The sequence below is a fragment of the Sarcophilus harrisii genome, chromosome 3, assembly GCF_902635505.1.
Source record: "Sarcophilus harrisii chromosome 3, mSarHar1.11, whole genome shotgun sequence".
NCBI classification, from domain to species: Eukaryota; Metazoa; Chordata; class Mammalia; order Dasyuromorphia; family Dasyuridae; genus Sarcophilus; species Sarcophilus harrisii.
In genome coordinates, this window is record NC_045428.1 from 540,291,449 (window position 1) to 540,315,583 (window position 24,135).

At 45.2% G+C, this 24,135-nt stretch overlaps 1 protein-coding gene across 1 annotated transcript in view; it reads left to right on the plus strand.

Annotated features, from left to right (window-relative positions):
- Positions 1–535: 535 nt before the first annotated feature.
- AGO1 (argonaute RISC component 1) overlaps positions 536–24,135 on the plus strand; it is a 35,192-nt gene continuing 11,592 nt past the window's right edge. Inside the window, exons 1-14 of the mRNA XM_003765340.4 lie at positions 536–703; positions 8,057–8,240; positions 9,317–9,437; positions 9,990–10,171; positions 10,609–10,745; positions 11,410–11,544; positions 11,733–11,820; positions 12,520–12,667; positions 16,224–16,343; positions 16,801–16,923; positions 17,186–17,319; positions 19,047–19,231; positions 22,345–22,504; positions 22,618–22,708. Of these exons, the coding sequence (XP_003765388.1) occupies positions 679–703; positions 8,057–8,240; positions 9,317–9,437; positions 9,990–10,171; positions 10,609–10,745; positions 11,410–11,544; positions 11,733–11,820; positions 12,520–12,667; positions 16,224–16,343; positions 16,801–16,923; positions 17,186–17,319; positions 19,047–19,231; positions 22,345–22,504; positions 22,618–22,708 (1,833 nt within the window). The 5' untranslated portion in view covers positions 536–678. The remainder of the gene's footprint in view (positions 704–8,056; positions 8,241–9,316; positions 9,438–9,989; positions 10,172–10,608; positions 10,746–11,409; positions 11,545–11,732; positions 11,821–12,519; positions 12,668–16,223; positions 16,344–16,800; positions 16,924–17,185; positions 17,320–19,046; positions 19,232–22,344; positions 22,505–22,617; positions 22,709–24,135) is intronic.

Genomic DNA, 24,135 nt, shown 5'->3' on the forward strand with positions numbered 1-24,135 from the left:
GTAAGTAAGTAGCGGAGCTGGGACTCGTTTAATAGTTTCCCCTAAGAGCAGGTCCGATGCAACTATGTATTTCTCTTGTATCCCTAGGGTGGGCGGGAGCGCCGGAGGTTACAGTTGCCCCAGGCTGCCACTGTCAGACAAAAGATTCTGGGCTACAGAGCCGGGGAGAATCCTGGCGCCGGGCCAGTGTTACGCTATCCGCTTCCAGGCTCCCCTCCCCCTTGCTAGCCCAGTAGAGCCCCTCCCTTGGTGGGAGAGCCCTGGGGTGCAGATGCAAGCCCACCTGCTCCGCTGCGGAGCCCGGAGCCCCAGAGCCCAAAGCCCGGTGGGTTCGGCGTGCAGCGCTACCGACTGGGCGGTAGGGGGCGCGGCCACTCGAAGAGCCTCCGCTCCCTCCCTGCTCCGCTGGCCTTTGTTGCTGTAGGAGAGACGGGCTCGACTTGTTCCCGTCCACCCTCTCGGCCCCGGGGCGGGCGCGCCTGCGCACTAAGGGTTGGCCGGCTGCTTGCAGGGAGAGCTTGCAGCAGCGGCGGCGGCGGGCGGGAGCTGCCGGGGTGGGGGGGGGAGCGGAGCCCGGCCCGGGAGCGGGAACCACGGGAGCGAACTGGGGCCCGGGCCCCCCCACGCCGTGCACCAGACTCACTCCCGGCTGCCTGATCTAACACACGGGTATATGGGATGGAAGCGGGACCCTCGGGAGCAGGTAATGGCCTGTTTGGGGGGAGGCCTGGGTGCCACGGGGGGCGGGGGGGCGCTGTATGTGGGTGGGAGGTCTATATCACTAGAGAAGGGGAGGGGAACTTGTGAGCATGGATGTGTGCATGGCGAGGAGCAAGGGAGAAAGGCCTGTGCACCTGCGTGGGGGGTTGTGTGCATGGGGGGCAATACGTGTGCAATCTGAGGTGGGGGTCTTATGTGCTTGGAAGTGACGGGAGGAGGCTTCCGTGCACCTGCGGGGAAGAAGAGAGTCTAGAGTGTATGAGGAAGGGGGTTCTTAAGATTCTGGGACTTGTGTTGGGGGGAGGCCCCACGATCGAGGCCCGGGGTTCCGGAGATGAGGGTATCTCCTGGCTGCAGGGGAAATCTTGTGTGTACAGCAAGGGGAGAGCTACGAGTGTGGGTTGTGGTGGTACCTAATGTTTGTTGGGGTTCCCAGGCTCTGGGGAATAGGGGGCACTGAGGTGGGATGGGGGACATCATTCGGGCTCAGAAGAATACGTTCGTAGTGCTGGGGCGGGGAACCGATAAGCTGGGGGCCCGGTCTGAGCAAAGGGATGAGCTTTCGGGGAGGGGGATGCTCCCACTGTGTAGAAAACTGTGGGGGAGGGGAAGGAAGGCCGCGATTGAGGCTGGGGGTTTGGATGGGGAGAAGAAGGCTAGGAGATCAGGCTGTGGATCCTGGTAGAGAAGGAGACTCTTGTGTTCCAGTTTAAAAAAAAAAAAAAAGTAGAATTGGGAGAAGGGGCCTGAGGTCTGGGGGCGGTGGGGAGAAGTAGTGAGGGGTAAAGGGGGGGGGGGTTCCCAGGCCGAGCATGCGCAGAGTTAGGTTGCGTTGAGTCAGTTTGGGGTCCGGGTGGGGTGGGGGCGGGGGAGGCAGGGGGAGGAGACCCTGTCTCTGAGATTCCATAGGCTGTGGGATTTGGGGGAGTTTCCCCCTTCCCGGATCCTGGGGACGCCTTACGTTTGGGGTAGCCAGCACAGCTCCTTTTTCTGCTGCATAGTTGGATGGAGGGGCAGAAATTTGAGGGTTTCAAGGCCTAGAAGCTGATGTTGATTTCAGTTCCTGGAGACAGATGTGAGGGTTCAACGGCCTAGAAACTGACATTGATTGGGTGGGGGCGAGCACTAATAGATGCTGACACTGGTTTGGGGAGGGGCCCCTGAGATAGAAGGAGCCTCGCACTGGAATATTGATGGGGAGGTGGAGTGTGAGGTTGGAAACCGAGGAAGCCAGTCTGGCCCCGGGTTTGCCTCTAACATCAGGACTGATTTTCTCTTCTGGGTTAGATTTGTTGGAAGGCTTGGAGACTGCCCAGGTCTATCCCTCTCCCCTCACATTGAGGAGGTGTGTGAGATTTTGGGTCCCTCCTCCCCTTTCGGTACGTGGGGGAGAAACAACAATTTAAATCCCTGCACAAAGGCTGATTCCTTTGGAACGTTTTTGGGTGTCAAGATTTCAGAACATTAAAAAAAAAATCCCTTTCCCAGCCCTGCTTGCGCTAAGGGTCTACCGAGTGAGCCAGCCGGAGTTTTCCCCTCCCCCACTCAGAGCAGCTGTCAGGGGCCTGGACACAAAACAATCCAGGCCCCTGCTGCCTGCTGCCTCCCACTATACACACTTGGGGGACTGGGGGAGGACGAGGCTGTGGGCCAGAGATGGGGAGTGTTGCTAGTAAGTTAACCCCATTATGGATCAATTTTTGTGGGGATCAGCCTCAACTGACCAATTTCCGTGGTTAAGAAGAAATGAAGGAGTCAGTATAGGGAAATTGAGGCAAGTCAATCTAGAAATTTGAAAAGGTGGCGTCTAGGTACTCTGTGAGGCTATCCTGTTTCTTTCTGTTCAGCAATCTAGCTGGCCATCAGGGAACTGATTCCACAAACCCTTTCCTACCCACCCATAAACCAAGAGAGCAATTAAGGACTGACATTTCTTCCTCAGATGAGGGAGCATGGATTGGTGGACCAGGTTCAGTCAGGTATACATGTGTATTAAGAGAATGTCACTGCTAGTTAATAGTTACAGCTATGGTTTATATTTTTGTAAGGCTTTGAGATGAAATAGCTTACCTTGGTGCCACCACTTGAAAGTGTTGGAAGGGGGTTTTGAACCCAATTTTCTCCTAAGTCTAAGTCCAATGCTCTTTATAATACAACACAGTGACTTTATGGGGAACATTTTTGTAGTACTTTAAGGTTCACAAAGTACCTTACAAATAATATTTCATTTAGTCCTCATGATCATCCTCCTTGTTGAAGTAAGTGCTATTATTATCCCCATTTTATAGATGGGAAAATTAAGTTTGATTGAGATTGTAGTGACCTCCAAAGGATTACATAGGACTAATAAATAGCTACTCCAATACTTTCCCAGCCATAGCCTTGTGCATCAGGAAAACTCATTTGCTTTGCCATGTAGGAAGGCTAAAGATGACTTCTACCAGCCTAGCTCCTTGGTGCCCATTTGCAAGGTAGCTTTAACAGATACCTTGCAGGCTGGGTTGTAGGTTGTTACTGAAGAATTGGGGGGGGGGGGCATTTCCCCTGTCCAGCCTCATTTTCCACAAATAATAATGGATCACATTTATATAGCACTTTTAAATCTGTCATAATAATGAGTCGACATTTATGTTAATACCTTAAAATATGCTACACAAATTATCTCATCTGATACCCAAAAGTAACTTGTGAGCTCCATGTTCAAATATCATTGTGCTATTTTGCAGATGAAGAAACTGAGACTTATAGACATTGCAGTGACCTGAATTTGAACATAGATTTCCAAACTCCAGCATCACTATGGTACTGCTATATTATCGAATTTTAAGCAGTTTTCATTTTGACAGTAACATTGACAGCTTCCATTTAACTAGCCATTTTGGGGGCAGCATAAGTATTGTATCCACTTAACAGATGAAGAGCTAGAGGCTGAAAGGAGTTAACTGACTTACTCAGGGTCATATAGCTAGAACCATTAAGTGGCAAAGACTAATAAATACTGGTCTATTCCTACCTTAGGAATCTTATTTCAAATCCTGGGACTCAGTTTATTGTGACCCATTACCTTTACTCCAGTGAACCATGGACCTTAGTTGGTCCTGTTAGCCAACTGGTTTGCAATAGGCTAAATGATGTACACAGTAAGTGCTTAATGTTTGTCTTGTGGAATTGAAGATGGGGCCTGGAACAAAGGACCAGTGAACTAGACTTCTTTCTTCTAGGTGTAAAGTGTTTTTTTTTTTTTGTTGTTGTTGTTGTTTTTTTAATCTGACTATCAAGATTGGGAAGGTGCCTTTTAGAAGTAGCTGAACCTATTAAAGAGTGTCTCAGATACCCAGCCTTCTTTAAAACAGTATTGAAATCAACTGATATCCAAGCTGGGTGGCACCTGTGCCTTCTCCACCCCCTTCTCTCCAATTGTTACTTAGAAAAGCATCCCAGACAAATTGTCAACTAGTTTTTGTTTGAAGAAGAACCTAACCTATGAGGGAGCCTGAGTTTAGATGCCCCAGGTTGGGAAGAGCTAGAGCTGCTTTCCTTGACCCTCACCCATTCAGCTCCAAAAGAGTTTCCTTTCCTATTTGTGGGGAAAGAAGGGGTAACTGAAGAGCCCCTTGGGGCACAAATTCACTTTGTCTCCTTACCCCAGAACTTCTATCCTTCTGAAAAGGAGAGGATAGATGCTTTCAGGTTCTTGAGCCTCTGCATGGCTGTTTCTCTCTGGGTCTGTGTCTATATCCAGGCGTGTTTGTGCATGTGCTCATATATGCCTGTGTCTTTATACATGTGTGCACACATCTGTGTTTATATGGGTGTGTTTCTGTTGGAAGTGTCTCATAGTAGGCACTTGATTTAGGATTTTTAGTTAATCAATTTGTACAAGGTGATTCTTCTTCGGTCTTCAATAGGATCTAATTCAAACTGTCATTCCCAAGAAACCCACGTCTAATACATGTCTCTACTATACATAACTAATCTTTGATTTTCTTCCTTCTCAAAATCTCTAAGCACTTAATTGCAACCCTCTAGCTCCACTCAGAATATATTGCTCATATTTGAAGGCAGGACTCAGGGTGAGAGAGTGAAATTCTAGGTCTTTCAGAGATCTGGGAAGCGACTCCAGAATCCCTGAGCCAGGCTTTTGCCCACCCAGGAGCATGTGGAAGGGAGGAGCACCACAAGAAAGTAGAAAACAGGTGTTAGGGGGTTTCTATCTCCCCTGATCTGTCTGCTGCACCACCACTTGCTTTGTGTGACTGGTCGCTCCCCCTCCCCCCAGCTCTGAGACCCAGGGTTCCAGTCCCTCATCTGCATCACAAAGTCCCGTCTGTCAGCCCCAGGGAGAGAGGAGGTGGTGGGGGTGGAGGGCACCCCTTGGAGTCCGCCTCCTTGCCCCTCCTCTGTCTCCCAGGCTGCTGGGAGTTCCCTCCTCCCAGATACTCAGATGAATTCTAGCAGCTCAAATTGGATTTTGTTGTTTTGGGGGGGCGGGGAAGGGGAAGAAAGCATATAGTTGTCTTGCCCTAGACTAATATTGAACCAGAATAGTTGTTTTAGAGACCCCTGGGAGCTGGATTCTTCCCCCAGGTCTCTAAACCTTGGGGCTCTACAACCTGGACTTCCCCTCCATAACTCAAAGGTCAGCCTGTAAGAAGGAAGAAATATTTGGGCCTCTATTTGAATGCCCACTATCCATAGTCTAAAGACAGCAGCAGGTTCTAGAATTGGGATTCTTTTTTTTTTGGGGGGGGGGCAGGGCTGACCTCTCTGGCTGGCAGGCAAAATCTATGGATGTTTTTTTTTTTCAGAAAAATATTTTTAAATGCAGAAAATAAATATGCAGCTGTATAAGAACAAACAATTCCATTGAAATACAATTATTAAATTATTAGAAAACAAAATCATGGGCTCCAGTTATGAACCCCTGTTCTAGATCCTGCAATGGATGGGTGAGGAGGAGATTCTCCTGATAGAGAGCTTTGCAAAGAGATGGGTCTGTGCATTGTGAATGCTGGAAAGGAGGGTATCTCTGTGGTGGTCTCTGAAGCCCACAGTTCAGACTAAAAGGGGTCAATGAGAATATGGGAGCTATACTGTCCCCACTATCCCTGCTTTACTCTGAACTCTTTCTGACCTACCCCGCCCCCCTGGAAGGATAGGACAGTAGTTTCTGGTGTCAGGGATGGGGGAAGGGCCCTGCTATCCTCTCCTTAGAGGGCAGGCTAGAGTAGGGGGAAGCACTTTCCCACTTAGGCTACTGGAAAATCCAGCAGATTATGAAACCTCTAGGTGGCTGTAGAAGGACCAAGGCTCTCCCTGTGAATTTTGGCTGCAATGTCCATGTGCTGCTGCTGGTGGTGTGTGTGTGTGTGTGTGTGTGTGTGTGTGTGTGTGTTTATATTTGCATCTGTCTAGCATGGTATGGTGGAGAGAGCAGGTCAGAGGAGCAGGATTTGAGTACCGGCTTTGCTGTTGTGTAACCTTGGGCCCTTCTCCTTTCTGAGTTGGGGTTTCTCCATCCATCAGATGAAAAGGGGTTGGGCTAGATGTTTTCTGACTCCAACAGTTTGTGATTCTATGTCTGAATCTACAGAGCTCTAGGAGGACCTGGGTTTATATGGCTCTTTGTCATTGTTCATTCATATAGTCAACATTTATTGATTGTCTACTGTGTGTCAGGCACCATGTCTGCTTCTGTGTAGCTGTCAACTTCTGCAGCTGGGTCTCTAGCATTTGCTATCTAATGCACGTCTGCATATGTGTCTGGCCTGGCCTGTGCTTGGTAGAGTGCTGGGGCTAGGTGAGCTGAGGCAGGAGGGAAGGGGAGTATACCTCTCCTTGGGCTGGGGAGGTAAGGAGCTAGGGAGGTGGCATTTTAGTCACCTGCAAGCTAGCCTGAAAGCTGGGCTCTGAATGCCTTAAGAGAGCCTTGGGGATTAAAGGGATTGGGGGGAAGCAGGGGCCTAACACTGGGGCCTTTCCCGTTTGTAGGAACCATTGGGAGAGAGCTTTGCAAGCAGGTGGATGTTGGAGAAAGGAGGGTCTCTATCTTTTGGTCTCTAAGAGTAGGAGTGGACAGTGAGAATGTGGGACCTGTAGTACCCAAATTATCCCTCTTTTTCTCTGAACTCCCCCTGACCTACACATTTCCTCCACCTCCCACCCCCACCCCAAGAGATAGGACAGTAGTTTTTGGTGTTTGGGCTGGGGGGAGGGGCCCTGCTGTCCAGACAGTGAAAGCTGAGCCTGGGGGGAGGTGTCTTGTCTGTCTCCCAGTGCCTGATCTAGGCTGGTTTTATTACCCCACCCTCCCCCAGGCCCTGGGACCCCTGTGAGATCAAACAATAACAGAAGGAAGACAAAGCAGGCTCAGAGCCTGACAGTGACCCCCTTCCCCCCAGCTGCAGAATGGGGTTGGAAAGGGGGGGGGTATTCTGTGGAAAGGAGAAAGAAAGGCAGACCAAGCAGGCAGCCTTGGAAACCCAGGGGGATCGGAGAGGCCAAAGCTGGCTCCGCCCCTAGGGCCCCTTCTGTCTGTCTGCAGGAATCGATTCTGGAGGGAGGGAGAGGAAGGGAAGGAAAGAGGAGAAGACTTGGAGCTTTTGCTATGGAGAGCTGGGGGGAGGGGAGGCAGAAGGCAGACTTTAGGCCCTGATTGAAGCTGGGAAAATTAGATATCTAACGGGGGGGGGGGGGGGGGGGGGAGAAAAGGGGGGTGTGGGTTAAAGCATCTTACAAAGAATATCTTTCCCTCCTATCTCCCAGACTTCCCTGTGCTTGAAAAGACCTAGGAGCTCTGTGTCCCCGGACTCTTCTGGCTAGCTTTCATGGGTGACACTTTTGGTACAGAATGCTAGTCCTCTGAAGCCCCAAGGTCAGCTTAAGGGGTAGATTGGATCTGTAGGAGGGAAAGTGTTTGCATTTGCACTAGGATGTTATATAGTAGGAAGATCTTTCCCCAATGGCCAGACATGTAAAACCCTTCAAATCAGCAATTGAGGGATATTTGGTCTGTTTGGAGAAGATTAGGGTTCTTGCACCTGGTGGAGACTTGGTTAGAAGAAGTCAGCCTATAGTAATTCCAGTCCCTTCCTCTACACAAAAACTGGGCCAGGTTTCCCCTAGGACACGTGGTTTTTTGGGGGAAAGCCCCTTTTTTCAAAGCCCAATTTAAATATAAACTTTCAAGAAGTCTTTCCTGAAAAACCCTTTACAGCTGAGTTCAAAAGGATTTTTTCCTGCTCTGGCCCTTAATGTTTGATGAATTGAAGTGAAGTGAATTGACAAGATGATGGTGACTTCTCTGCCTGAGCTCCTTTGCTCTATTCCTCTATAGCTGCAGGCACCTACCTGCCTCCCCTGCAGCAGGTGTTCCAGGCCCCGAGACGGCCTGGGATAGGCACTGTAGGCAAGCCCATCAAGCTCTTGGCCAACTATTTCGAGGTAGATATCCCCAAGATCGACGTCTACCACTATGAGGTGGACATCAAACCGGACAAGTGTCCCCGCAGAGTCAACAGGTAAGGCAAGTATTGCAGCCCCTTTGAGCCCCCAACCCTTAGCTTCCAAGATCTTTTTCTGTTTTGAAACCCTTCCATTCTCTTTTCCTTGACCTAGAACCACATGCCCCTCCCTTCCCCAACTTCCCCTCCCTGACTCAGAAGCCTCTTGTTCCCTCTCCTGTACAACTGGGAAATTTTTGTCCCTCTCCTCTCTTATTCAGAATCCTCCCCCCATCATTTCCTTCCCTAACTTGGAACCCCCCTATCTTCTTCTTTTTGACTTGGAACTCCCTGCTCCTCCTCTTCCTGACTAAGGAGAGATCTTGAAGTCCATATTCCTTCTCCTTAACCCCCTTCTTTCTCCTTCTGTTCCCTGCCACATTATGGGCAGACTGTGCATTTTGTTCCTACCTCTCCTCCCCAGCACCTGGCCAAATCTAAGGAGTGAAATGAGAAAGCACAAAGCAGTAGCCCTCAGGGAGGGGAAGGAGAGGGGGGGAAGAGGGTGTCTTGTTTTACACTCCTCTGTCTTATCATGACCCTCTTGGGCTTACAGAGGATGTTCAGTCTTCTAGCTAGATCGATTTCTGATCTCTAGAAAGAGTTGTAGGATGGAATCCTTGAACCCTGGTCACCTCAATACTAATGGGTACATTCATAACCCACATACTTTTCCAATTGAAGGAACCCCTCAAAATTGAGGATGAGAGAAAAAGTTGGAGTGACTACACTGTCTAGAGGGACAGAGCGTTCACAGTTCTTGGAAGGAGAAGACTGGATTGGAAATCTAGCTCTGTTACTGTCTAGCTGTGTTATCCTGAGAAAATCATTTGATCTCTTGAACCTTAGTTTCCTTATCTATAAAATGGGAATAATAATTCATGGATTGTAATTGTTTTTCTCAGGGTTGTTAAGGAGGGGAAGTGCTTTGCATTTTATGAAGCACTCTTTCATCATGAAATATTGTTAAATGTATTTGTGGCCCTGAGATGCATTTTCCCCTTGTGTATTGGAGATTGAGGGACAATTGTAGGTGGTTTCTCAAGACTTTCTGGAACTAAAGACTTTATGAGCTCTCTTCTCCTTCCTTACAGAGAGGTGGTGGAATATATGGTTCAGCACTTCAAGCCACAGATTTTTGGTGACAGGAAACCTGTGTATGATGGGAAGAAGAACATCTACACAGTTACTGCCTTGCCTATTGGCAATGAAAGGGTAAGGGGTTAAAAGTTGTATGAGATTGATGTGTTTCCAGGGCACAATAAGTAGTCCACAGCATGGGCTTAGTCTAAGCACAAAGCTTTATGTCCTCTTATTTGACTCAATCTAAAGCACATTGCCTGAAACAAGGGGGCTCTCAGTTCCCAGTAGATGGGATTAAGATGTATAGATATAAAAAAACTTCCTTCTGGACAGTATTTGGTAACTTCCTATTCCTCTCCTAGGTCCCAAAATTGGCTGAGCTAGAACTAGACAGGATTGAATAGGATGACCTGTTTATATAGACACCTGCTAGCCAAGGAGTTGTTTTTCAGGAAGAATTGGGGATCTGGATATGGGAGGACATTGATTTATTCACTCTTTAAACCCAGTTGTCATTTTTCTACTGTGTGCACAATCCTATATTAGGCCCCAGGGAGATAGAAAATTTAGGTAAAATGTAACCCTTGTCCTCATGAACTTTACAGTATAATAGGGTTGAATGGGGACAGGGATATGAATGCTAGCTATCTCTCTTCCCTTCCTTTTCTCTATTTCCTCTCAAAGGTGGACTTTGAGGTGACAATCCCTGGTGAAGGGAAGGATCGGATCTTCAAGGTTTCCATCAAATGGATGGCCATTGTCAGCTGGCGTATGCTTCACGAAGCCCTGGTCAGTGGACAGATTCCTGTCCCTCTGGAATCTGTTCAGGCCCTGGATGTGGCCATGAGACACCTGGCATCTATGAGGTATGTGGGTGAGGGGAGCAAATGACTTCTGCTCAGTTTGTGAAGAAGGTCTTAGTGGAATAGGGAAAGGAGATACCCAGACTGGGTGGGAAGGATATTTTGGATATTGTGTTAACAAGTAGCTCTTATTCCCCAGACAGAGGAGGGTTAGTACAAATGAGACATTATAAACCCATTGTATCTCCTTTCTGAAGAGTTCTAAGTCCTTCTCTCTATTTTATCTCCCTAGTATTTTCTTAATTCATCCCTCTTGGAAAAGGAAAGGGAAATCTAGCAAAGGACAGATGCTCTTTCCCCAGACACAAAGTGGGGAGGAGGTAGAATTTGGATTAGAACCTGGGTGTCCAGTCTCTTGGCCCAAGGTTTTTCCTTATTGGGTGGGGAGGGAGTTGATGGTGGTATACTGGAGGGACCAGGATTCTACCCATCCCTCCTAGGTACACCCCTGTTGGCCGTTCCTTCTTCTCTCCCCCTGAGGGATACTACCACCCTCTGGGGGGTGGGCGTGAAGTCTGGTTCGGCTTTCACCAGTCTGTTCGGCCAGCCATGTGGAAAATGATGTTGAATATTGATGGTGAGTGACAGAGGTGGGGGTGGGGAGGCACCTTCCCAGCTCTACAGTCAGTGTCAATGTTTCTCCACAATTCCCACCTTGTTCTACTACTCTGAAGGAGCCAGAAGTCTCTTCTCTAAAATCACAGGGTTGGGCTAAACCCATAATTCCAAATCTTTTTAAGGGGGAGCCCTTTGTAACTTCAGCATAGATTTCTCTCTCCTCTACCTCTCTCCCCCACCCCCAGTATAGTTATTGTATCCACTGAGGAAGAAATATAAGATGACAAGCTACCTTTAATTCAGTAATGCTTTCAATAAGTTTGTATTTCATCATAACAGTATCCATATGTTTGAAAAGTAATAGTACATAGAGGTGCAAGACATGATATTTAAGCCATAGAAGGTATGTTTGCCTATTTATTATACTAAGTTATAATGCAGATTTTGTTGGCGCTAAATAAAGATCAGAATAATAATTGTTAATGCTATGGTGCATGGCTTCTCAGACCCCTTGAAATAACTGTAGATTTCAGTATGGAAACCACTGGACATTAGCAATACTGAATTTAAGCTTTAAATCCTGGGATTCTAGGACATCTGAGCCTCTTCCCCCAGGGATAGACGTGTCCCTCTCAGTTAGACCTCCAGCTTTCTCTGAGTTGTTCCCTGCCCTATCCCTGCAGTTTCGGCCACGGCTTTCTACAAAGCACAGCCAGTCATTGAGTTCATGTGTGAGGTGCTTGACATAAGGAACATTGATGAGCAGCCCAAGCCACTAACTGATTCCCAGAGAGTTCGATTCACCAAGGAGATCAAAGGTGAGTGTTACTGGTGATGAAGATGGGGATAGAATGAGTTCCAGCAGAGGAAGAGCAGCGTGTTGAGATATAAAAACTGGCCTTTGTGATGTTGGGTAGATTGAGATCATGGTGGTAGCTGAGCTCATTCTTGGTGGGATTCTTCCCTTAAAACTTCTCCTAGTTCTCTATCTACTCCCTCCCCCCAGGACTGAAGGTGGAGGTGACCCATTGTGGGCAGATGAAGAGGAAATACCGAGTGTGTAACGTCACCCGCCGGCCTGCCAGCCATCAGACGTAAGTGGGCAGGGTTGCTGGCTCATATCCAGAAACGGATGCCGAGTGATTACCCAGCTGCTAGGATGGGGGCATGAGGGAAGTGGTGGAGGCCCAGAAATCTGATAGCCATTCTTCTAGATATGAGCCCTGAATTTGGCCCATTTATCTGTCCTGGGGTGGTTGTGTGATCTTGTGTTCCCATGACCTTCCCACCTGCCTTACACACACAAACACACACAGAGACACAGACACACCCCTGTCTCATCACAGGCATCTTTCTGCTTTCTGGCTCCAGTCCTTTCTATTACTATCTAACTACTGGGATTTTTCCTGAAACTAGGGCAAAAGACTTTCTCAGCCACCTGAAGTTGAGAGAGACAGGGTAGTGAGGGCCTGGAACAGAAAGGGTGAGGCATTTGACCCTCACTCCAACCTCAGGAGCCTGTCTCTTTTTGGGGTACTTAGGTAGGCTAAATTCCTCCTCCATATCTTTGGAGCTCTGTACTATATCTGGCCTTTAAGTCTTCTCATTAGACTGAGTCTTCTTGCATTTTCTTTTCTCTTTCTCTATTCTCACCATCACCTATTTTAGCTCTTTACAAATGAGAAGGTAGCAATGGTCAGAGAAAGGGGGAAGAGTCTAGTATTTCTAGAAGCAGAGGACATAGGGATGTAGTTCAGCAGGATAACTTGCTAATATGCTTCCTTCCCCCATAGGTTTCCCTTGCAGTTGGAGAGTGGACAGACAGTAGAGTGCACTGTGGCCCAGTATTTCAAGCAGAAGTACAACCTACAACTTAAGTATCCCCACCTGCCATGCCTGCAGGTCGGCCAGGAACAAAAACATACCTACCTGCCTCTGGAGGTGAGGCTTCTGCTTTCCTTTGAATTCCCCTTCCATACCTTCCCAGCCATCCCCAATGCCCTTCCCATCCTCTTGCTATCTTTTCCTGTTTCCCATTTTGCAGATTGGGGAATTGAGGGGACTGAGTAGCTTTCCCAGAGACATTAGGTATATTAGGATAAATGGAACCTGCCCCCAGACCACAAAGCTGTCATATTTTTCATCCCCACTCCAAAACAGTGGAACAGGTTAGGTAATTTAGTGCTTAATAGAAGACTTGTTAGACAGTTTCTTCAGGTCAGAAACTGACACTCCTTCTCACCTTTTTATTCTTCCCTACTTTCTGTAGCTAGAAACCCCACAGGACCTAAAACCTTTTGGTCATACAGGTGTGCCTTATTCTGTTTAAGAGATGTGCCCAAAATGTTAACTTATAAACTGAATCTTGTTTTCCCAATGGCTTTTACTGAAAGATAGATGTATTCCTTTCGAAAAATGTTTAGGCCACAAACTGTAATTACATCTTGCTTAAAAATAGTAATATATACAGTTGCAATATATAGTATACAATATACAGTAATATATATATATAGTTACAAAAGAAAAACAATTGTCCTTTACGTCTAATACTCAATATTAAGTATATAAGTTACAAATTACAATATATAGTATACAATATACAAGTAATATAGTTACAAAAGAAAAACAGTTGTCCTTTACATCTAATACTCAATATGAAGCATACAATATACAAGTTGCAATACATAGTATATAATATACAAGTAACATATATAGTTACAAAAGAATAGTTACGAAAGAAAAACAGTTTTCCCTTAGATCTAATATTCAATATGAAGTTACAAATATCACCACAAATAGATGAAGAGAAGGTCGGCTATCTTTGCTTCAGTGCAACCCTCTCCTTCTGTCTACAAAGAGAAATGACAGTGACCACATCCTTGTTCCGCTGGATCAAAGGTTTCATATGCTTTTTTTTAATTGGATCTTCTAGGAAGAGTCTAGTCTAGCTCCCTTGGGTGTCTAAGATTTTTTTTCTTGCTGTTTCTGGGGGAACTATGAGAATTGTAAGAGTAAAGCTGCTGAAGGAAGGGGAGGAAATGGGCTCTAAGGTCACTTTCAAGGTCCAAGTCTAGTGATCCTTTGAGACAAAAGAAACATAGAGGGGAATGAGATTCCAGAGATAACAGGAAAAGAACCAAACAGAGGAATAAAAATAAAGTATTTAGAGGACATATCTATTGAAAAATTGGTGAAAATGAGACAAAAGTAATTGGGGAACACATTCAGTGACATGGGCTCCTAGAAATTGTGCAAAGTCAAATTTTAGGGAATACAGAATAACGATTACCAAATTAATTCTGGTTTTGTTTACATTGTCACTCCCAAAGAACATCATTTGAAAGCTCCTGCCTTCTTATTGACTACTTGTGCCTGCTCATTATAACTGAAACTTTTTAAATTTTCACACCATCAAGATAAATATAACTAACCTCTCTAGACCAGCGTTTTGTTGTAGAAACAGTGGTATCCAAAGACCTAGGTTCAAGTTGCAGTCCTGACACTTACTTCTAGGGTGATTTTGAGCAGTAACTGTCTCTCCAAGCCTCATTTTCTCCCCCTGTAAAATAGCATAACAATACTTGAATAATGAGTTTCACAGGATTTATGGATTTTTTTTCTATTCTCTCCCTTATGAGGTGGTCATTGAGAATCAACTGACATCATAGATGTGAAAGTATTTTGTCAACCATAAAGTTATAAAATTGCAATGTATCATTATCTAGGTCCCCAAAACTTTTCTTTCCTTAGACATTTGATCAGGACCATTTGAGTGTAAATAGAAATAAAATTTTCTCCCAATTTCTATCTACCTGAGCTAGTAGCCTGGTTGATTGCACTCCTTCCTTTTCAGAGAGGACCAAAATGATGACACTCTCTGTTAAGGTCAAAGTACAGTGTGTTGACTGTGTTTGATCAGATCAATAAGAAGACTTTACCATAGATTAGGTGCAAATAGTCCACATGAACATTTAGGTGGAGATATCTTTAAATTTGCACATTTTACCTTTCATTTAAGCTACAGCAACTCTGCTTTGCTCATAGAGCACAGCACCTTCTCTAATGAGGGCATGCCATACTGGGAAGTCCTGTTCAATATCTCTCATGTCTCCCAATTGATTCCAAAGTTCTTCAGAGAGACCTCGAGAGTCTCCTTCTGAGTGCTTGCCTTGTGTGAGTTTTCTGTAAAATAGGCTTTTAGGCAATCATATATTTGGCATTCATTTAATGTAGCTTGCCCATCAGACTTGTGCTTTCTGTAGTAGAGTTTGAATGCTTAGCAGTTCCAAAATTGACTTATTGTCAGACTATTGTTTAAGTAGATATTGGGTCTTTTCTGATTCGTTAGGTGTTGATTCTTTTATAATAAATGATTGATTTATAGTTTATGAGTCTCCATTTTTCTTCCTCCTGGTCTTCCACTCAGCAAATTCTGGGGCAATGTTATATCTCATCTTCCCCCTCATCTTTCTATCAGTTTTTGAGCCCAGACAGTGTTATTAGCCACTTGAGCCCAGTGTAACAGGGAAGAATCCTGTGGTAGGGCCTACTGTTAAGTGCCTACTGTATGCAGGGCCCTGTGCTAGGTGGTAGAGGCAACAGAGAGACCCATGGAGCTCACCAGGTAGTAATGTTCTAGTAACTAGTAAGCCCGGATTTATTCAAGAAAAGAATTAATCATATCCCACTGTGCCATCTTCTTTCTAGGAGTAGCTCAGTCCCAATCCCTGCCTTTAGGGAACTTTCAAGAGAGTTAGAATTCCTAATACTTGCAGAGGTTACACAGATTGTCTCTTTGATCCATGTACAAGTCTTGTGGGTAAGACAGTAGTAGCATTACATTCAACAGATAAGATAACTGAGTCTGAGAAGATTGACTTACCTGAAATCATAGAACCAAAACAGGCACCTGAACCCAGGTTCCTGAATTCTCTGTCATGTCTAACTCTGTATCTGAAGTCATCCACAGGAGAATAAGAATGTTAAAAGCAAACCAAAAAGGACAGCAAGCAATTGTTTTACCCTTTTGAACTTTGAGATGAGTTCATTTTGATAGGATGGGATGGTCACTTGGTAGATTATGCTTATCTATTTCATTTTATTAATGTGAAGAAAGAAGTGTTGACTAAAGAAGTGTAAATATTTCTGTAATGTGCTAAAGGGAGCTGGATATTTAGAGGAATTCTTTTGTAAAGTGAAGAATTTTTTTGTAATATAAATAGCATCTCTTAAATAGTTTGTTAAGTAAATTTTAATTTTTCATATATTTGTTTTGTTTTTTTTAAGTGGAGCACACCTGCATACTAAAGTGGGCTGGTCTTCTTTCTGTACTTTCTTGGGACTGAAATCAAATCTGAGGCCAGGGATCTAATTTTATGGAAGCTCCCAGAAAAGGATGAAAAGCATGGGTACAAAAGTGGGAAAGAGCCTTATATTTGGTTGTGTGTGTGTGTCTGTGTGTGTCTGTGTGTGTGTGTGACATGTCCACATTCTCTAGGTCTGTAACATTGTGGCTGGACAGCGCTGTATCAAGAAGCTGACAGACAATCAGACTTCAACCATGATCAAAGCTACTGCAAGGTCAGCCCCAGACAGGCAGGAGGAGATCAGCCGCCTGGTAAGAGGGCTCTTTAGAAAGGGACATCTAAATTCTGCTGCTTCTGAAGAAAATCTTTTGGGGGCTGGTAAAGGCGAGGTTAGGTTGTGGGATCGTTGTTTCAGAATCTTTAGAAATTCCCTCAAAAGGATCTGTGTTATCTTGACAAAATAGAATATAGGAGACTCTCATTCCTATTTCCTTAGTTTTTCAGGCTGAGGTCTCCTTATTTTCCCCTCTGTGATGGCCCCAGGCTGTTCCTTCCTTCCCACAGCAAACCTTCTCTGAGCCTCTAAACCTACGTTTAGAGACCTCCACAACATCTTAGTTCAAAGGCAAAAGAGAAGGCAGAATCTGCAGTTTTGTTGACACTCTGCTGCCTGGTCTTAATTTGACTTCTTCCCTAATTTCCTTGGCATAGACTCCAAGCCACTAAAATCCTTTACCTTCATTTTCATTGCTCTTGTTTTCCAAACAGATGAAGAATGCCAGCTACAATCTAGACCCCTACATACAGGAGTTTGGGATCAAAGTCAGAGATGACATGACAGAAGTGACTGGCCGAGTACTCCCAGCTCCAATCCTGCAGTATGGTGGACGGGTGAGCTAGGGCAGAAGAATTTTAACTAAGCAGGATCCAGGTAGCCCCAGCTTAATAACAGAGAAGATCTTGGGCAAGGGAGCAGGCCAGGATCACATTTGGGGGCAGGATGAGAAGCACAGGCTCCTCCAGTGATCTGGCTTATGTATTAATAAAGTGGGGAAGAAGAAGCATTTGGAGGGCTTATCCTCCCTTCCTGGGGTCTGGTTGGGATACTGTGGGTAGTAAGTAACCAGTGGTTGTCTTTTACCCATTCTCTCAGAACCGAGCCATCGCCACACCCAACCAAGGTGTATGGGACATGCGAGGAAAGCAGTTCTACAATGGAATTGAGATCAAAGTCTGGGCCATTGCCTGCTTTGCACCCCAAAAGCAGTGTCGGGAAGAGGTGCTGAAGTAAGGAGCTCAGGGTGGGCTAGGCCTCTGCCCCACTAAGCTCTCCAAAGTCAATTTCCATAACATTCTGCCTTGTCCTTCCCTCCTTTCTTTGTCTAGAAGCTGACTTGGATTTCTGGGCGGGTCTTGTTTAGATATTTCCCAGCGCTCCCCCAAGAAAGATAGAGTCAACAGGTTTGGGGCAGGGAGGGGAAGGCTCTTTAGTTAATGTCTCTTTCTTATCCCAGACAATCCTTGGAGGCAGCTTCCCTCAGACCTACCCCCACCACACACACACACACACACACACACACACACACACACTCATATATTCACACACCTCCCATAGAAATTCCCTGATTTTGTAACTTGATCTAGCAGGAAGCTATTCTGAAGTAAATTAGTTCTAGTCCAGGCCTAGGACAAGAGATTGTCTTCAAAGCTTATTTAGGGAAAGAGAATGAGGTAAAACTTGGTGTATATGAGTGACCGACACACCGATAGAATTGTTCTGCCTCATGATGGAACCCTCTATATTCCAGTCTGGTTTGGGCTTCTGTTGCCTTGAGGCCCTGCCTCTATCCCCTGGAGCCCTTGTTATGAAAAAAGTTCTTCCTTAGATTGAGCCAAAGTCAGCTTTCCTGTGACTCTTTGTCCTCTCCCTCCCCATTCCTCCTACTTCTGCCCTCTAGGGCTCAGAAGAATAACTCCAATATCTTTTTGCATAACAGCTGTCACAGATATTTGACGATAGCTATCATGTCTTCCAGAAGTCTTCTCTTCTGTAGCCTCAACATTCTTTATTCTTTCAAGCTATTCCCTTGTATGACATGATCTCTGGCATTCTCTGACCTCCTTGCCTCATGGACACACTCATCCTTAAAGTGTTTCCAAAACACAACAGAATGAGGGCTACCTAGGGAAGGCAGGCCAACTGTTGCTTTCTTATTTTAGAGCCTCAATTAGATATCTATTAAAGCAGCCCAAGCTCCATTTAGATCTTTTTTTTTAACCCCGAATATAACTCTTGCCTTGTGTTGAGCCTTTAAGTAGCTCAAACTCCTATTGAAAACCTATGTCCAGTAAACTGCTTTTCAAGTGACCACGTGTGTTATTGTCCATTCTCCAGCACTCCCACTCCCACCCCAAGGCTGAGGGCAGGGCTTCAGGTTTACCATTGTTTGATTCCATCTTATTGGCTTTGGCCCTTCCAGCCTTTCCATACTTTCAGGTCCCAATTCTGTCATCTGGTCTGTTAGCCATCTCAGTGTGATTCTTAGCTGTCTGAACACTCCCGGTAGTATTGGAATTTGTACACTAATTAAAGGATTAGGATCATGGAGTTAGATAGAACTGAAAGGGATCTTAGAAGTTTTCTGTTCCATTTCCCTCCTCTTATATATAAAGAGGCCCAGAGACATAAAGGATTGTCCAAGGTCACATAGGAGAGCAAGGGGTAAAACCAGGGTTTAGATTTCAGTCTTCCTCTTCAAATCCAGGGCTCTTTCCACTGTTACACTGCTTCTTGAAGCCTTGAACCAAACAAATGAAGTTAGGGAGTTTGAGGGGGGAGATGATTTTTTGAAATCTCAGCCCAAAGGCCATCTCCTAAAGGGGAAGCCAGGGCTCACCTTCCCTCAGATTAGAGGGGCTCTGAGTCCTGAGGATGCATTCTGAACTTCTTCTAGTCTGGCAGGCTCTTAGTGCTTCCCTCCCACTCCCCCCTCCCTCTTTCCAATGCCCTGCAGGAACTTCACAGACCAGCTCCGTAAGATTTCCAAGGATGCAGGGATGCCCATCCAGGGCCAGCCTTGTTTCTGCAAATACGCGCAGGGTGCAGACAGCGTGGAGCCCATGTTCCGGCATCTCAAGAACACCTACTCGGGACTGCAACTCATCATTGTTATCCTGCCCGGGAAGACGCCTGTGTATGGTGCGGCTCCTCCTGGGGGAGAACATGGAGATAGGGGTTTTGAGTATGAGGGATCAGCTCCAGTGGCTGGGAAATGTGAGGGCAGAATTTAGGTTCTGCAGAAGGCTCCCACCTTAAGAGGTTGAGGAAAGTCAGGGCATGGGGAAAGAGCCCTTTATTTTCTGCTTTGGCAAACTGGAGAGTGGGGAGTGGCCAGGACACATGTGGAGCCTCAGGACTGGTAGATGAGCTTCCTGGATCTGCTCCCTTGGGTTGGTTCTCAACTTTGGGGATATGGGCAGCAGCCTGCCCAAATTCCTCATGAAGAGAGCACCCCTGGCCTGACTTTCACTTACTTGGGTGAGGATACATTACCATGAGACAAGGCAAAGGAAGGTAAAAAGTTGGTAATGTAGATGTCAGCTCTCTTATCAGCAAATAGCCAGTCTGCTTAGTAGACTATCTCCATTCTTTTCCTTCTTTACCTCACAATTGGTATCATTTTCCCATCTTTCCTCCACTGGGGCTCTTTTTCCCTCTTCTCCATGTCCTGATTCCATCAGTTATTTAACAAACAGTATTTAACAAACATTGTCTATTCCAATCTAACCTCGGGCTCATCTCTGAATAGACAAAGGTGAGTCAGAATACATAAGTCCCTATTCTCAAGGAATATACAGTCTAATAATGTGGAATAAGATATGTCTAACAAATTTCTTTGTTATCAACCACAGTAGAGCAAGTTCAAAAAAGAGGTGTTATGAGAAATTTGAGGAAGGAAAATCCATTTCCCACCTCTCTTCAGGTCCCTTCCCAGTGCTTATGATCATATTTAGATCTTCCCAATCCTAAGAAATTTAAAAGAAAAACCCTTCCCTCAATCCTACTGCCTTTGACCAATCATCCTAGCGCTCTCCTCCCTTTTACTAGCAAAACTATCTTAAGAGCCATCTATACTGAGTCCTCCACTTGAAGTTTTTGCTTTTCTACCCACCTCCTCCTTAACCTTCACTCCTGAAGTCTGCATTCTCTTCTCATAACTGCTAAAAAGCCTCTTGGTGACGGCCTTCAGTCTTTGCAAAGTCACCAATGAATTTCCTTATCACCAAATGCCATCTTCTCCAGCCTCATCCTCATCAACATCTGCTTTTGACGTTCACCATTCTCTCTTGGCTTCTCTTCTTTTGACATTGTTCTCCTGTTTTTCTTTCCTCTCTGACCATTCCTCCTTTGCCCCTTTCACTCGTTTCAGTCCCTAAACATAGGCATTTCCCAGTGTTCTGTCATCTCACTCTTTTTTTCCTTTCCCCTACCCTCTTGACAATCCCATTCACTGCCACAGTAGTAATCGCCACTTCTATTCAAATTGTTCACATATATGTATGGATACATATATGTTTCATATATGTACATATATATTTCATATGTAGATAGAATTTCCACTTCAACCTCTCTGCTCTCTTCCCTCCTTCTCTTCTTTACCCTCCCTTCCTTCTCTTCCCCTATTTTCTCTCTTCTCATCTCTTCTCTTTCCTTCTTCTTTTTCCTCTTCTCCCCTCTTCAATTTCCTCCCTTTCCTTTTTTCTCCTCTCCTCTCAATCCTGTCCTTTTTCCTTTCCTCTCTTCTTTCTTCCCTTTCACTACTCTCCTCTTGTTTCTTCCTTCCTTTTTCCTTCCTCCCCATTCATTTTTCCTTCTCTCCCCCCTTTCAGCTCTTCTCCCCTCCCCTCCCTTATCTTTCACTCCTTTTTGCTCTGTCTTTCTACAAACTCAAGATTTAAAACATTTCATCCTTTCTCCCACCATCATTCCTGATTTTCCCTGTCCATTTTATGTCCCACTGTTTTTTACTGTTTTCTCCTTCTTCTTCACCATATATACCCTCTCATTTATCAAATCTTATTGGTTTTTCCCATCTAAGTATTTCCTTTATATTCCTCCCTTTCCTTTTCTATTCCTTCTCTCCTCATTCTAATCCAGGCCCTTAATGCCACACACCTTGATTACCAAGTAGTTCCCATCTTCCAGACTCTCTGCTCACCAATAGCCCTGTTCCCTGCACCACCCTTACCCTCCAAACTGATCTCCCTAAACTACTGTATCATTCCTTTGCTTGAAAACTTTCATTCATTCTCCAGCTCCTCATAAGTAAAGGCTGAACTATACTTAAGATGTCATTCTAGGTCCTTCACACTCTGCCCATAATAAATATCCCCAGGCTTGTTCTACCTGAAACAATGGAGAAGGATTCCTTCCTCCTTAGATAAAGCCCCATTCCCTGCCTATTGAAATCTTAATTATGTTTTTATTGTATAATTCTATAATTATGGTTCTGTTTTTATAGACCCTTAAGGCTAATGAAATACTTGGCCCTTTGAGGTAGGAGTATAAATATCCCTATTTTACAGAAAAAATAGTTGATTTTCATTGGTTAAAGTGATTTATCTGTATTTGACCTTTTAATAATGAAATAGCCAATATGCCTCTTTTTTTACAGGGACAGGTTGAACCTAGGGTTTGTAGAGATCTTGTACTCAAGACATTTCAATCTCCTGCTCTCAGAAAGGTTGATCCTTCTCCTCCATTAGTAATCCCTGGTTAGGATTTGCCTTACCCTCTATCCTCTTCTCTACTTTCATTTCTTTACCTAGACTACAGGAGATAATACCAATCTGCACTGAAGCTCCTCAGGAGGTGTTTAGAAGACAAACTAAAGTTATGTCTTTTTTGGCATGTAAGGAAAGGACCCAAGAAAAGCTTAGATTTGTAGAGTGAACTCTAGAACTGGCAGGGACCTTAGAAATTACCTCATCTAACTCTCTCATTTAGCAAGAAAACTTAAGTCAAGGGGTGGGAAGCACTTGGCTAAATAGTGGAAGAAGCTGTGTATGTGAAAGCTGTCTTCTCAGGAACTCAGTACATATCCCTTTGTTGACTGCCTTTTTCACAGGTAGGGAAATTGAGGTATTTTGCTGAGAGGAGTAGTACTTTGCAGAGGTCTTACTTTCACACCACTGCCTCATAAAAGGGTCATGCCAGCAATTGGAATGTAGGTATCTTGCCTTCTAGGTGGGGACTTGAGCTCACAGCCTCTTTTCTCCTCTCCCTTGTTTCTCTCTCTCCTTGGCCCTCAGCGGAGGTAAAGCGAGTAGGAGACACGCTGTTAGGCATGGCCACACAGTGCGTGCAAGTCAAGAATGTGGTGAAGACATCTCCCCAGACTCTGTCCAATCTCTGTCTCAAAATCAACGTCAAGCTTGGGGGAATCAACAACATCCTAGTCCCTCATCAGCGGTATGAGAGGGAGTGGGGGGCATGGGAGAGATGCACTCAACTTGGACCATGGACAGGCTGGGGAATGGGAATGAAACAGTTGTACTCCTGACTTCTATATTTTTCCTCCTTAGATCAGCTGTCTTTCAGCAGCCTGTCATATTCCTGGGAGCAGATGTCACTCATCCTCCAGCCGGGGATGGGAAAAAGCCCTCTATCACAGCTGTGAGTGACTCTTCCTTATCTTAGCTTTCTTCTGTGCAATCCCCCTCCTCCTCCCCACCACATGTATACAATACACCCTAGCAGCTGCCCACCCCCAACATCACTGAGACATCTTCTATCCTACACAACCTCTTTAATCTTTTTCCCCATACCTGCTGTTAATGTATTTCCTTCCTCTGCCAATTCTTAACCATCTGACATCCCATTCCCTCTAGGGGAAGATCATTATTGGAGGTGGGTAATTCCTTCACACAAACAAAATCATGCAAGTGCGCATACAAACTCTTTCTCCTGTCAGACTCCATGGTACATGGTGCCTCCTTTCCTGTACCCTTGGAAAGGGAGCCAAGTAGGTTAGATCGAGTCTGCTAGAGATTAGAAAGAATAAATCCCCCCTGCTTTGGAAGCAGCCAGCAGGTGGTGCATTTGTTCCAAACACTGGCCTGACTTGTCCTCAGCAGGGAGTGAGGGATGAGAAAGTCATTCCTGGCAGAGGTAGGTGTCTCAGGAAGTCTCCTTCCTTGGGTTATGTACCTCCCTCCTATCTAGAAAAGCACTAGATTAGGGTAGTGATGCTCCTATATAAGGTCTCTTCTCCCTACTTTCCAGCTCAGGACTAGGTTTCTGAAAAATCAGAGACTCTCAAGTTCCCGCCTTAAGGTTATGGAGTACTTTGTTCTATTTCCGTTTATTTTTTTTTTAATAGCCTTTTTTACAGGATATATACATGGGTAACTTTACAGCATTAACAATTGCCACACCTCTTGTTCCAATTTTTCACCTCTTACCCCCCCCCACCCCCTCCCCTAGATAGCAGGATGACCAGTAGATGTTAAATATATTAAAATATAAATTAGATACACAATAAGCATACCTGACCAAAACGCTTTGTTCTATTTCCAACATTAAGCCTTAGTCCTAACCCTCCACTCCCTCATAACACTTTGCCTCTTTGAGGGAAAGAAAATTTTCTAAGACCCTCTGAGCTGATGTTCTCTTGCTCTGAATATGGTGTTTCCTGTACAAGGAAGGGAAGGAGCAAGGTTTCACTTCTAACTTTCCCAGCTTTCTCCATCTCCAGTTCTTTCCTCTTGTCCACTATGGTAGGTACCCTTAGCAGAGACCTCTTTCTGTATCCCTTTATGTAGGATCCTTTCTATGATTTCTTCAGGGTAGTGGTTTTCACATAGAATACTCTCCTGCTCCCATCCTACATGCTCCCTTTTGTCACATCAGACTCTATCTTAGCACAAGGTAACTGGATGAGACAGCAGCTTTTTTGATGCTCATGGAAAGCCCAGACCATATTCAGAAGTTGAATTGTAAGCTGTCAGTGACCTGTTCCAGATAAGAAGAGGCCATTCCAAATACTGTGTGCTTTGAAAACATCTTCCCAAAAGCTCTTAAGTCTTGACACAGAGAGGGAA